This window comes from Mus musculus, chromosome 6 (assembly GCF_000001635.26).
Source record: "Mus musculus strain C57BL/6J chromosome 6, GRCm38.p6 C57BL/6J".
NCBI lineage: Eukaryota > Metazoa > Chordata > Mammalia > Rodentia > Muridae > Mus > Mus musculus.
In genome coordinates, this window is record NC_000072.6 from 68,976,509 (window position 1) to 68,991,788 (window position 15,280).

A 15,280-nucleotide genomic window follows, 5' to 3' on the forward strand; every position below is an offset into this window, starting at 1 on the left:
TTGGAAATGTAAATGAGCTAAATACCTAATAAAAAAATGAAAAAAAATAAATCACATTTCTGTTAAAATGCACTATTTTGGGCACCTTATGAAAGTACATGTCACTTGACTAAACCACTGAATGCAATAACAAAGTCACCTGACCACAAATTCCCACAGACAACATCAAGATACAAGCTGTTGTGGCATAAAGGTTGATGAATTTTATTAAATATGACATTTTAATTCTATTAAGATGCATCACTATTTCATTATAACATTCTCAAGGACAGAAGAATGAATGGGTAGTCTCTCTAAAGATACATGGTACTATAAATCACCTGATTAAATCAGACGAGGCTCTGGCTTTTATTGGCACTAAATTCTAAGTAGTAGGACAAGAAAACAAACAATCATCTTGTAAGCTTTACTGTTTAATTCCACAGCCTTCAGGACACTGTGTTGTTATGAGAAGAACACTGAAAACAGAAGGTCTCTGTTCAATGTTTCTATATTCTAACTGAAATTAAAATTACATGGTAGAAAATTGCCTGAGGTTCCCTATCTGCAAGAGCTGCTATTTTCTGATTCTCTGAACTGCTAATTTAACATTCCCAGAGCTGCTAATTTCTGATTTCCAAAGGGAGGAAGAGCGCCAAGAGGGAATTCTAGTTATACAATCGATCAACATGGAATTTGTTTTTACATGTGTAAATCTAGATCTCTATTACTAACTTACTCTCAAATTTCATCATTCTTTTGATCTGAAAATAAGATGTAAGAATTGGGTTGAGTTCTATCATAATAATTTTTTTTAATTTATAATCACATAATTTTCTCATTTCCTTTCTGTTCTTCCAGAAATTATAACCTACCACCCTCGTGTAGAAACACTACACTCAGACACATAAACACACACACACAATCTTATAATAAATATTTTTAATATTCATGTTTTTCTCATCCCTTGTATGGGAGTTTTTCCACCCTGGATGTCTCTGTACCACATGTGCGCTGCGGCACGTGACATCAAGAAGAAGGTGATATATAACTCTAAATTCTACCTATAGATGAGTGTAAACTGAAATGACATGCAAGAATAACAAGTGTTCTTAACAACTAAGCTGTATCTTCATCCCCCATATACTAAAGTATTTTGTTAAAGAAAGATTGTTATATTTGTATATTGACACCAAAAAGCATAGTATAATATGAAAAAGAACAGTGCTGAGAGGTTATCACAAATGACTTGAAATTTATTTGTATTTCTTGTAAGTGTGTTCTAATAATTATTTCAAATGAAAAAACTTCTTATGGAAATATAGTAAGAAAAAACATACTTGTAAGAAGAGATGAAGCTACATTCTAATATTTACTATGGTTTATGTAAAAAATGATGTCCCACCTAATCCTAATAAAATACAAGAAAGGACTTTACACCTAAACTTACATTCATTGCAATATTGAAAAATGAACCAAAATTACTTTTATAATAAAATCTACCATTCACAGAAAAAAATCCTCAGCAAAACTGCAGTATTCTGGTCTGGCTTAAAACACTTGGGTTCAGCCCAGTAAAGTTACAAAGAGCCTACATCTGTGCCCAGCCCTGCCCAGGCTCTTATGATTTGCATGTGTCCACTGCACTCACTCAGAACTTCTTCTTTCTATTTTCACTTCTTTTTTTATTAGATATTTTCTTCATTTACATTTCAAATGTTTTCCCCAAAGTCCTCTATACCCTCCCCCCACCCTGATCCCCAACCCACAAACTCCCACTTCCTGGCCCTGGCATTTCCCTGTGTTGTGGCATATAATCTTCACAAGCCCAAGGGCCTCTCCTCCCATTGATGGCCAACTAGGCCATCCTCTGATACATATGCAACTAGAGACACAGTTCTGTGGGTTACTGGTTAGTTCATACTGTTGATGCTCCTATAGGGATACAGACCCCTTTAGCTCCTTGGTTACTTTCTCTAGCTCCTTCTTTATGGGTCCTGTGTTCCATCCAATAGATGACTGAGCATCCACTTCTGTATTTGCAAATCTTGCTGGCATATGCAATAGTGTCTGGGTTTGGTGGTTGTATATGGGATGGATCCCCCAGTGGGACAGTCTCTGGATGGTCCTTTGTACTGTCTCAACTCTGAACATTGTCTCTGTAACTTCTTCCATGGGTATTTTGTTCCCCATTCTAAGAAGGAACGAATTATCCACATTTTGGTATTCCTTCTTGAATTTCATGTGTTTTGTAAATTGTACCTTGGGTAGTCTAAGTTTATGGGCTACTATCCACTTATCAGTGAGTGCATATCATGTGTGTTCTTTTGTGATTCCGTTAACTCACTCGGGAAGATATCCTCCAGAGGAAGATCCAGCAATAACTCTCCTGGGCATAAACCAGAAGATTTTCCAACTTGTAATGAGGACACATGCTCCACTATGTTCATAACAGCCTTACTTATAATAGCCAGAAGCTGGAAAGAACCCAGATGCCCCTCAACAGATGAATGGATACAGAAAATGTGTTGCATTTAAACAATGGAGTACTACTCAGCAGTTAAAATCAATGAACTTATTAAATTCTTAGACAAATGGATGCATCTGGAGGATATAATCTTGAGTGAGGTAACCCAATCACAAAAGAACTTCTTAATAGTCTGGTCACACCCTGTCTATGAGTCAGTCAATGTCTGGTCACAGCACAGACATGAAGTCTCCCTCTCAGCTTCTGCTTATCTTATTATTCTGATTCTAAGGTAAGGAAGAATGTCTTGGGAATGCATTTGACCCTTTGTAATCAGTGTTAACTGGAATTTCAGAGAAGTTATTTCTATCATAATTAACCATATATGTTGGTTGTATATTTCCAATCACAGGCCTGATATGTGACATCCAAATGGCATAATCTTCATCCTCCTTGTATTCATCTCTAGGAGACAGAGTCACCATTACTTGCAGGCCAGATGAAGGTATTAATGATTGGTGAGCCTGGTATCAGCAGAAACCAGGGAATGTTCCTAAATTCCTAATATACCATTCTACCAGTGTTGAATCTGGAGTTTCTTCAAGGTTCAGTGGCAGTGAATATGGGAAAGATTTTACTCTTGCTGTTAGCAATCTGCAGCATGAAAATATTGCTACTTATTACTGTGAACAGTACTTAGTATACCTACCACAATGAAACAAGCCATGACAAAAACTACCAAAGAATGCAGAATACCCAGTGGGACATATTGTTTCTAACCCTATTATTATTTTTCAGATACATTCAGGTTATTAAAGTTACTGTGTACTTAGTGTTCAGTAGCACATACAATCTCCTCTGACACTTAGTTTATTTCTTCTTCTATAATACCTGCATCACAGTTGTAACAGAATTTCACGGGATGTGTTTAAGGTGGTACATTAAACATAATACATGATAAGACATTTAAGATGATTCTAAATGACAATATCAATTGTGTTATTTAGTTTCTAAGAGTACAAAATTTTAAAAATTATCAACCATTTTCAAAAACTATTCAAAGGTATCCTTTATTTGTTTTATTGGATACTTTATTTACATATCAAGTGTTATCCTATTTCTGCACCCCCCCTCAAAAAAAATCCTATCCCATCCTCCTCTTTCTGATTCTATGAGGGTATGCCTCAACCCACTTCCTCCGCCCAGTCCTCTCATTTTCATACATTGGGGCATCAAGCCTTCACAAGACCAAAGGTATCTTATCCCATTGTCATGCAATAAGACCATCCTTTGCTACATATAACACTAGAGTCATGGGTCCTATCATGTGCACTGTAGGAAGTGGGTGCGGCTGCAGGCCCCATGAAACCCACTTGTTTACTGTCTTGCCCGAGGATGCGCAGTGAGGCTGCATTTGTGGGCTGCCTTCCAGTCTGGTCAGTTCCTCATGATCCAGACCTGTCATCCTATCTGAGAATGAACTAAGCTCGTGCCTGGAGCATGTGTGAATTTTGATTGGATGAGGTGGATGGAACTAGAAGGAGGTGAGTCAGTGTGAGTAGAGAGAAGAGTTTAGCCCTTGCTGGGAGAAGGATGGAGTAGTAGAAGCTGCTGTTGCAAGTGGTAGAAGCTAGCTGTTGTAAAAGAAGCCAGTAGTAGTGAAGAGAGTTTGTTTAGCCCTTGCTCTAGGTAGAAGCCAGTAGTAGTAGAATAAGAGTAGTTTATCCCTTGCCCTAAGAAGAATATGCTGGGAAAGAGAGCCGTAAAAGAAAAAGCCCTAAGTAAAGATGTTACTGTGTGAACCTGACTTGGTGTCTGTGTTGTTTGTGTCGCCGCTGGCTTGGAGGATGAACGACAAATGGTGGCCAATACGGAGAATGGGGAACTCATCAAAGGTAAGTAACAAAATTTTAATAAGTAGAGGTAAGGGAATTTTGGTAAGAATAGCAATAGAAAAAAATTTTGGTAAACAGTGGTAGGAAATTTTTGGTAAACAGCTGTAGGAAAATTTTTTGGTAAACAGAGGTAAGGAAACCTTAGTAAACAGCGGTAGGAAATTTTAGTAAACAGCGGTAAGGAAATTTTGGTAAGCGAGGGTATTTATAGAACGCTCAGGCCTGTAAGGTTCCCGGGAAAAAAGGGATGAAGCATTAAGGTTCTCAGGAATAGAGACGAAGCATTAAGGTTCTCAGGAATAGAGACGAAGCATTAAGGTTCTCAAGTACAGAGATGAAGGTAAGGTTCCTGGGGGAAAAAGGGACAAAGCATTAAGGATCTCAGGTATAGTGACAAAGGTATGGTTCCCGGGAAAAAGGGGACGAAGCATTAAGGCTCTCAAGAATGGAGACGAAGCACTAAGGTTCTCAGGTATAGAGATGAAGCACTAAGGTTCTCAGGAATAGAGACGAAGCATTAAGATTCTCAGGAATGGAGATGAAGCACTAAGATTCTCAGGAATGGAGACAAAGCACTAAGATTCTCAGGTATAGAGATGAAGCATTAAAGATCTCAGGTATAGAGATGAAGGTAAGGTTCCCGGGGAAAAAGGGGACGAAGCATTAAGATCTCAGAAATAGAGACAAAAGGAATTTCAGCAACTAAAGAAAGCATAGTTCTGATAGGTTCCCCGGAAAAAAGGGGAAGAAGCACTAAGGATCGCAGGAATAAAGACGAAGGGCATTTCAGCAACATGGGTTCAACTGCGACAAAAATGACAGGAAAAAATGTTAGTCATCTGGATCTTGGTCAGGTCACGCTTGAGGGACACCAGTGGAAAGTGCAATGCTGAGATTGCTTCTCAGGCTAGCCCCTGAATGCCTAAACAGCTTAGACAACAAACCAAAGATAAGAAAGAAAGAAGGAATCTAGCTCTGAAGGTATTTGTGACAGCGATGGGACTAATAGTGACAGTGACAGTGATGTCTGTAGTTGGATGTCTGCTGGAGGTTGAGGAGCGGTAGGCCGCCCGAACCATCAGCCCCTCTGTTGCTCCCCCCCCCCCCCATAAAGATGAGGGAGACAAAATGGGAAAGCATAGTACGGATGATATTTTGATTCGTGGATCCTCTAATGTGAAGTGGAAGAATTGGAGTCGTGATCTCGACACAAAGATAAGTAAACCCACTTGTTTACTGCCTTGCCTGAGCATGTGCAATGAGGCTGCATGTGTGGGCTGCCTTCCAGGCTGGTCAGTTCCTCGTGATCCAGACCTGTCAGCCAATCTGTGAAAGACCTAAGTTTGTGCCTGGAGTGTGTGTGAAATCTTATTGTATGAGGTGGGTGGAATTAGAAGGAGGTGAGTCAGTGTGAGTAGAGAGAAGAGTTTAGCCCTTGCTGGGAGAAGGATGGAGTAGTAGAAGCTGCTGTTGCAAGTGGTAGAAGCTAGCTGTTGTAAAAGAAGCCAGTAGTAGTGAAGAGAGTTTGTTTAGCCCTTGCTCTAGGTAGAAGCCAGTAGTAGTAGAATAAGAGTAGTTTAACCTTGCCCTAAAAGAAGCTGCTGGGGAAGAGAGCTGTAAAAGAAAAAGCCCGGAGTAAAGATGTTACTGTGTGAACCTGACTTGGTGTCTGTGTTGTTTCTGTCACTGCAGGCTCAGAGGACCAACAACTTTGCACTCCTTGGTTGGTGGTTTACAACCTGGGAACTCTGATTCATTGATACTTTTTTTCTTCCTATGATGCTGAAAACACCTTCAGCTCCTTCAGTCCTATCTCTAACTCCTTCATTGGGAAGTGGTGCTCAGTTCAATGAGCTGTGAGCATCTACCTCTGTATTTGTCAGGCTCTGGCAGAACCTCTCAGTTGTAGTTATATCAGGCTCCTGTCAGTATGCACTTCCTGGCATCCACAGTAATGTCTGGGTTTGGTGTCTGTATAATGGGATGGATCCCAAGGTGGGACAGTCTTTGGATGGCCTTTCCTTCAGTCTCTTCTCCACACTTTGATTCTGTATTTTCTCCTGAACTTTGTTCCCCCTTCTAAAAAGGACTGAAGCACCCATACTTTCTTTGTCCTTGCTTCTTCTTGACGTTCATGTGGTCTGTAAATCATATTTTGGGTATTCCATGCTTTTGGGCTAATATCCACTTATATGTACATACCGTGTTTGTTTCTTTGTTCTTGATGCTAGAACTTCTTTTTCTTAGGCTCTTCCCTATTTCCATTCCTATAATTCTTTCAGAAATGATCAACAATCAGTCAGAGATGTTACCATGTGATGGCAACCTTATCCCGCATTTATTCTTAAAGTACTGCCGAGATTCATTTTACAGCCTTCTGGTATTTCCCCTTATTAATTTGTACTGGATACAAGCTTTCTACTATGGTTTTATGTTGTATTAAGAATTTGCTTGCTGGGAGGTGGTGGCACACGCCTTTAATCCCAGCATTTGGGAGGCAGAGGCAGGTGGATTTCTGAGTTCCAGGCCAGCCTGGTCCACAGAGTTCCAGGACAGCCAGGGCTACACAGAGAAACCCTGTCTCAATAACAAAAACAAAACACAAACAAACCAAACAACAACAACCAAAAAAAAAAAAAAAAAACAAACCCAAAACCATGCTGTATTGGATAACCTTTCATCCCATTGTGTAAAGGTCTTTCTTTCTATTTTATTTTGTTAATTAATGAATTTTCAATTAATGTGTTTATTTACATCCTAAATGCTGCCCCTTTCCAATATATTCTCACAGTCTCTCACTCATTCTTCTCCCCTTGTTTTCTGAAAGGGTAGCACTCCTGGCTCTCAGCCACCCTGGAATATCAAGTCCACTGTGAGCAAACAAGTATATACTAAGGTCCTAAGTCCAGCCTTTGTATGCTCTTTGTTGGTGGCTAAGTCTCTAAGATCTGCCAAGGGTCCAGGTTAGTTGACAGTGTTACTCTTTCTATGGAATTACTATCTTTTTCAGGGCTTTCAATTGTTCCCCTAACTCCTGCCTAAGAGTCCCCTACCTGGTCCAATGTTTGGCTGTGAGTATCTACATCTGTTTCAGTCAGCTGTTGGGTAGAAACTCTCAGAGGACAGTTATGCTAGGTCTTACCTGCAAGAATAACAGAATATCATTAATAGTGTCAGGAATTGGCATTTGTCCATGAGAATGGTTTCAAGTTGGTCCTGTTATTGGTTACCCATTCCCTCAGTCTCTGTTCCATATTTGTTCTTGTATTGTAAACAAGAACAATTTCAGGATGAGAGATTTTTGAGTGCATTAGAGTCCTTATAACCCTACTGTGGGTCCTGTCTGTCTACAGGAGGGAGCCTCTTCTGTGCATTCTCAGAATTTCAATTGTTAGTTTCTGTACCAAAAAGCAAATTGTTAGCAGAATTTTGGTATTTCATATGTATGGCCTATCATTAGGTTCATATGTGTACCAACCCTCAAAGTCTTAGGTAACCAAAGAGCTGTATCAGATGTAGTGAGGCAGCTGATTGGTCATAAGAAAGATCTCATGACCAAGAGCTGGGGCAGAAAGCAGGGGACAAAACTTCCTGACTGACAGACTGATCTAGAAAGAAGAAAATAGAAGCAGGGAAACTGAGAGCTGACATGGAGGGCAACAGACATGGATGGAACCTAAGAAGAGAGATATAAAACTATCCAAATGGCAGATCAAAGTATAGACAATTGACTTAAGTTTGAATCTTAGATGCCAGTATGTTCCAGTAAAAACCTTTAAAACACATTAGCACCCTCTCTGTCTTATTTATACATGTGGTAGGTCTGAGAAAGTCCCAACATGATACTGTGTTTCAGAAGGTGCTTGAAACCAGATTGTAAACTGTGCCTCATGGCATGAGATGTGCCTCACTACATCTGATACAGCTCTTTGGTTACCTAAGACTTTGAGGGTTGGTACTCGATTCTTGACTCTTCCACTCTGGAATCAACATTTGTGCCCCTAAAATATTCTATGGAATCCTGTTTTTTCTTTTCAACAGAAGCCTACAGAGGAGGTCAGAGCCTGGTAACTGCTCCTTAAGATCTTTTGCATGGCTACCTTTCTCGACTTCTCATCAAAATATCATGAGATATTTTTACACATACTTAACCCTGGTGTTCTTTACATGCCTCAGATTACTGATCTCGCCATCTGTTCCCTCTTGACATCAACATTGTCTTGAAAACTGAAGAGACTCTTTAACAAATGCCCATTTAACTATTGGATTTTCTATGTTCCTTGTCATATTCTACCAACATGAAATCTGTTCTGGCTCCTAATGAAAATTTTCACAATGGCAAGGTTGCCTCAGATTGACTTCATTCAGGAACATGAATGGAATTAGAAAATATCTTCCTCAGTGAGATAACCTAGACCCAAGTAAACATGAACACTGATAAGTGGATATTAGCCAAAAAGTACAGAATACCATAATACAGTGCACACCAATCCCAGACCCAATTTCTGATGCCAAGAAACACTTGCTGAGAGGAGTCTGGTAAGGCTGTCCACTGAGAGGTTCTGCCAGAGAATGACCAATACAGATGTGGATGCTCACACCCAACCATCAGACTGAGCATGAGGACCTCAATAGAAGCATTAGGGGAAAAACTGAAGGAGCTGAAAGAGTTTGCAACCTTTTAGGAAAAACAACACTATCAACCAACCAGACACCTCTGAGTTCCCAGGGACCAAACCACCAATCAAAAAGTACACATGGAGGGATCATTGGCTCCAGCTACTTATGTACCAGAGGATGGCCTTGTTGTGTATTAATGAGAGCAGAGGCCTCTAGTCTTGTAGAGACTCGATACACCAAAGTAGAAAAATGCTAGGATGGTGAAGCAGAAGTAGATGGGAGACTGGAAGCGCTCCCTCATATAAGCAAGGCAGAGTGGTAACGGATAGAGGGTTTTGACCCAGAATGGTTCCTAACTGAAGGAAATTCTGGAACAAAAATGTATCTCATCCTGAAGGAAAGGCCATCCAGTGACTGGCCCAGCTTGGTTTCCAGTTCATGCTCAGAGACCAAGCCCTGACACTATTACTAATGCCACATTGTGCTTAAAGACAGTATGCCTGTCCTCTGAGAGGCTCTACCAGCAGCTGACTGAGACAAATGCAAATATTTACAGCCAAATTTTGAACTGAGGTCAGCATCCCCTATGAAAGATTTAGAGGAGGGATTAAAGGAGCTGAAGGCTATGACAACCCCATAGAAAGAACAAGAGTATAAACTAACCTGGATCTCTGGGATCTCCCCGAGTCTATATAATCAACCAAACACCAGGCATTGGCTGATCCATGGTCCCTGGCACATATGTAGCAAAGGACTGCCTTGTCTGTGCAAGAGGATGTACCAAATCCTATAGAGACAGGTTGCCTCAGGTAAGGGGGATGCTGGTGGAAGATAGTGAGATGGGGTTTGTGGGAGAATCAACTCAGAGACAAGCGGGGAGTACTTTGGGTGGGCATACTAGGAGGGAGCAGCATATCTGATGTAAACAAATGAAACAATTTAATAAAAATTTAAGCATGCCCCTAATTTTTTGTTGTTGTTGTTTTTATAAATTTCCATGGTCATGCTGTCTTTTCACAGCAATAAAATGGTAACTAAGATCATAACCGCCCACCCCTGCCAGGAAAAATACAACAAAAACAAAAACAACCAAATGGTCTATTTTCTTTCCCTTCCAAGCTGATATTTCCTTATTGATCTCAGTCTTTTCAAATGATTTTGAACCCTTAAGGCACTGAGAAAACTTGCCACCATTTGGGTATCTGGATTCCAGCAATATTTAGACAAAAAAAAAATGTTTCTATTCAGAGATGAAAGGAAAAAATAGCCCTCTTCTCTGAAATACAAAGAGACCTCAGTATTGCTTTTGTAACCACTCTGATTTATTACATTTTCTACTCCATGCTTATTTAAAAGAAGCTTGAGTGAAGTGCTACAAAATGACAGACTCACATTAAATAACTACCATGAACAATATGACCAGAATTCATTCACAGAAGAATACTATTATAATAAATAGGATTTTTTTCTTAAATTTTCACTTGGAGTAGAGAGTTTGCCTTGTGTACCCAAGTACAGTCAATACTGGTTTGTATTGTATTCTATATTTTATTGTTCATTTCAGGGTGCATTGTTAACAAGAAAATCACTATATGTTGTTATGCAGTTAGAAATTTCCATGTTAAGGAGTAATGCTATATAAAGGTGTTTTTCCAGGATGCTAAATATTTCAGTGTGGGTGATAATGTTCGTGTAGATGGTATATGCACAATATAAGACAATCTGTATTCTAGGAAATTATTCTATTCCTAAACATACCTGACTCACTCTGACTTAATCATTTTGTGTAGTTTTATAACTTTTAAGTCTAATGTGCTTACTTAATAAGTGAAGAAATAAACCAACATTTATCTGAAGTAAGCCTTCCAACTCTTTCAAGTCTCATGCTGTGAGAGCCAACCCCAATACAGACAGAAATGGCAAAGGTGTGTCACCAAGAGTCTGTTTACAAAAAATACCTTTGACTGTACCTTTTCCCTCAGTGAAATGCTCTATTATGTTTTCCATCAAAAGACACACATATATGAGAAGAAAGACTCTTATCAAGGAGTCTGTTCTGTAAAATACACTCTCCATTCTTGGGTGAAACCCATTTTGCTCTTCTAACTAATTCCTAAATCCTTTAATATCAGTGAAATCAAGCAATTCTACTTGAATATCTTAAAGTTCCTAAGGTGAAAATATAATCATACTGAGCTAAAATCAAGGATTAAGAAGGACTATGTCCCTCCAGAGAGTTGAAGGGAGTAATAAATATACTAATTTTTGCATCCTTAAGGAGCCCTGTATATTCTGTACTCAAAGCCCCAATCTTTCCCTCAGCATTTCCTTTATTATCATGCCTTTTTTGAATATGGCTGTAATCCCTAGTAAATGGTGAACCATTATGATTGCATTAATTCCACTATATCATTTCAATATGAACTCTACATATCAAAATCCCTAACTACCCCTTTGACAAATCTCATATGCCAAAAAATATGCATGGAATTTAATACATGGGATTCCTTGGTCATGGGCCACTATATATGTGTCAAGAAAATATTGCATATGGTATCAATATCATTGATAAACTTTCTTCTTGTAAAAGGAAATAAAACTCTCATATGATAGATTTATGATAGAAGAAATGATGAGAGAAATAAAACTTTTAGAGACATCAGCTAGGTGAGACTAAGGGCTAGGGGAGGGACTTGTATTTGTAATTGAGACTTCATGCTTCACATGAGAGTGAAGACTCTTAATCCTGTGATTTTCTGTAATGGGGTTAGAGAAGTGTGGGAGAGTTGCTGCTTCATTACATTAATTAGATTTTCCAGGGTAATTAGGCATTTCTTAAATACTGCCTCCGCCTTAAAAAACAAATACAAAACTAAAATCAAACCAAACAAATCAACCAAACAAACAAAAACCAAAAATTATCTCATACATTATCACGCATCCTTTGATTAGTTGTATTAAGGTATCTTTTGCATCCATATGAATCCACTTCATGAAAAATATAACCAATTATCAAAAAAATTTTAATATATTTTGATCCAAACAGGAAGATTAGAATCTCACCATCCATAGTTGCATAGTTTAGACATGACATTACCTTACTTCACGAAATAAAGGAGGGTATTTATTAGCACTCACTAATTGGTTTTATTGCAGCAATTAGTCTTTAATAGATCCAATGACATACAATTATATTTGGAAGAATTTGTGCAAATTGTTAACCTGAGAATCTAAACTCTCAATATTCAAAGGCTTGGTCATGATGCATAGAGATATTTATGCAATGGTTGCTTGATTATCTGCTGCTTCCCTAGAAGTCAAGTCCTACGTGAGACTAATAATGTAGGCTCTCTAACCCATTTACCCCACATTTCTCTACAGGTTCACGGTGGGATGTTGATGTGCTTAAGTGTATACAGCATGTTTGTGGGTGCTTTTCTAGTCTTTTTCCCTTTCAATATTTTCCTACAGGTTTCAATGGACATTGAATCCTCCTTTTCTGATTTTATATCTCGTGGGAGGGTTGATCATTAAGTATGTCTATAGAAAATCATAGAAGGGAAAAATATCCCGACAAATGTTTTTCTAGAAGACATGAGAGCAAGTGAGTAAAGGGAGAACTGACTTCTTGTTTCACTGATGCTTCAGGACTCAAAATTTCTCGAGTGACCTTTCTAGATCACTGGATTTCCTGGTTGTATTATATTGCTGTGGAGAGATACCATAACCACAAAAACTCTCCCAAAGAAAGCCTTTATTTGGTACCTGCTTAGCATTTAGTTCATTACCTTCATAATGTGGAGCCTCGCTGCACTAAGACAGGCATGAGAGATGAGAGTGGAATCTGGATCAGCAAGTGACCAGAAAATAAAAACTCTGGGCCTGGATTAGGCTTCTAAAACCTCAGAGTCTAATCCAGTGATACACTTTCCAGAAAGGCCATGCCTCTAAATCCTATCAAATAGGGTTTCTTACTAAGAAAAGTTTCATATATTTTAATATATAAGACTATGATGTCCATTCTTATTCAAACAATCACAGTAGGCATAGCACTAACCAGAAAAAAAGTGCCAAGCACTAAATCTCATGTAGTATTTAGCAACAGATAAATGTAAAAGTGTTTCCTTTTTTGGTTTAGATGTGTACAGATTTTACTTGAAATAGTGTTCTTCTGTGCAGTCAGGGCTGCTCATAAGCCCATGATCCTCTTTATACAGTCGTTTATTTGCTAGGACTAAAGGTCAAACAGTTGATTATGAAATAGCTTTCTTGACAAACTATTATATATAAATAATGTGCTAAATGCACATTAATATCTTGACTTCCTGTAATGGTGGCACTTTCTCCTAGAGATGGAGACAGAGAAGCTGGTATCTGTGTCTGATGGATTTCATACCAAGCACCTTACATTGGAAAATTGAAAATATACTATTACATAATTATTCCTGTTATTATTAAGTGTAATTTAAATTTAATTAAACTGTAATTTAAATTTAAATATAATTGTACATTTAAATATTTTAAATCATTTGTCTTTCTCTATTTAGAAAATTAAAATTTCATTATGATTTTAATTATTCATAGTAATGTACACACACAAATGGATTCATAGATAGATAGATATGTAGTTAGAAGATAGATATAAAAAATTATGTTCATTTATTAGTTCTTTGTTGCCTTTTTGGTCTCTTTATTAGTGGAGTGTTTAAATTACTCTTCATGAGAATAGAAAGAAAATATATATGACAGTCAGTTTTATTTTTTTTAATTTAGAGAGAAAATTATTTCAAGCCCATAATAACAAGACAATTTAGTGGAAAAGTAGGTCTGCTAATAAAAATCAGAAAATATATTAGGATGGATACTACTTTTTTTGTAGGATAACAAAAGCAGTGTGTTGTGAGCATATGAATATGCTGAAGAAAAACCACCTACCAAGAAGATTCTAAAATCAGTGAAAGAAGCAGAAACTAGATGTAAAGATTCATGGGGACCACCAGTAAAATAGCTCAGGACAACTGCCTGCCACACTTGCCTCCAACTAACAGGAAAAAAAAAAAGTAAAGAAAATAAATAAATAAACACTGGAAATGTAGATTATTTGAGAACAGCACTGAAGAACAGTTGAATATTATAGAGATAGTCATCCAAATATGTAAATGACAGTATAAAACTGAAAATTCTGTGTGGACTACTGCAATCAAACCACTGGCCACATTTTATCTCTAGGAGGAAGTAGCTAAGCCCTAAGGAGTTAGAGGGTTTTTGTTCCAGCCTGTATCACTGTGTGGGTGGGTAACCACTCCACTGCTGGCAGTAATAAGTGGCAGCATCTTCGGCCTCCACGCTGCTGATTGTAAGAGAGTAAGAGGTCCCAGACCCACTGCCACTGAAGGGAGCTGGGACTTCTGAAGCCAGGTTGGATGTCCTATAAATCCAGAATTTGGTAGAAGTGCCTGACTTCTGCTGGTACCAGTGCAAGTTACTAGAACTTACACTTGAGCTGGCACTGCAGGTCATGGTGACCTTCTCCCCTGGAGATGCAGCCATGATTGCTGGAGACTGGGTCAGCACATTTTCTCCTCTGGACATTATGACTAGAAAAAAGCAACACAGAGAGAGAGAGAGGGATTAGTAGAAATAGAGATACAAAAATAATTTTATACCACCTAACATTCAAATGAAAGAGAAAGAAAAAACTATATTTTAGACTCAAATTTCTCAGGGAAAAGAATTCTGGTTCGATTCTTATCTCAAACTCCCTGCTCTCTGTTACCTGAGACACTGATTAACAGGAAGCTGAAAATCTGCACCTGAAAATCCATGTTGTATTTGAATTCAGGTAGCTAGCTAATTACTGCTATTCTCCTATATGCATTGCTTTATAACAACTTTGAGATATTTGTGGTTACTGAAAATGAAATATGCAAATAACAAGATATAGCCTAGACAGTTCTTGGCTTATAAACACATGGTCTGTTAACTAAGGGAAACCAGGCTAAACCAGGACAATTATCTACTTATTTGTAGTCCCTACACTGATAAAGAAGAAAATTTCTCTTCTCTCTTTCTTTCTTTTTAGGAAGAAAAGCCTCGTACTATATAGTATTATCCATATATTTACCCTAAAGTAAAGATTTATTTGATCCACTAAACAAGGGATGTTCATGTGAGTAGTTTGAGCTATATTCCTCCCATAATAAAAAAAGTATCAAGAATGACCGTTTATAATGATCACAGAAAGCATTATCTGTTTCTTGTTTTCCTGAATAATGCTAATTAGTCACCTCACCTACTTATTCTAATCTGTTCAGATGAT

General features: G+C 38.2%; 1 pseudogene, 1 gene segment (V, D, J or C) and 1 further gene; 2 read left to right on the forward strand and 1 right to left on the reverse strand.

Moving 5' to 3' along the window:
* Positions 1–15,280, forward strand: part of Igk (immunoglobulin kappa chain complex) — a 3,171,119-nt gene that overhangs the window by 1,420,873 nt on the left and 1,734,966 nt on the right.
* On the forward strand, positions 2,690–3,155 carry Igkv13-82 (immunoglobulin kappa chain variable 13-82; annotated as a pseudogene). Its single transcript is given in 2 exon segments — positions 2,690–2,738; positions 2,859–3,155. Coding segments are annotated over 2 exon segments (346 nt in total).
* Igkv4-81 (immunoglobulin kappa variable 4-81) lies at positions 14,250–14,786 on the reverse strand. The segment is given in 2 exon segments: positions 14,250–14,558; positions 14,738–14,786. Coding segments are annotated over 2 exon segments (358 nt in total).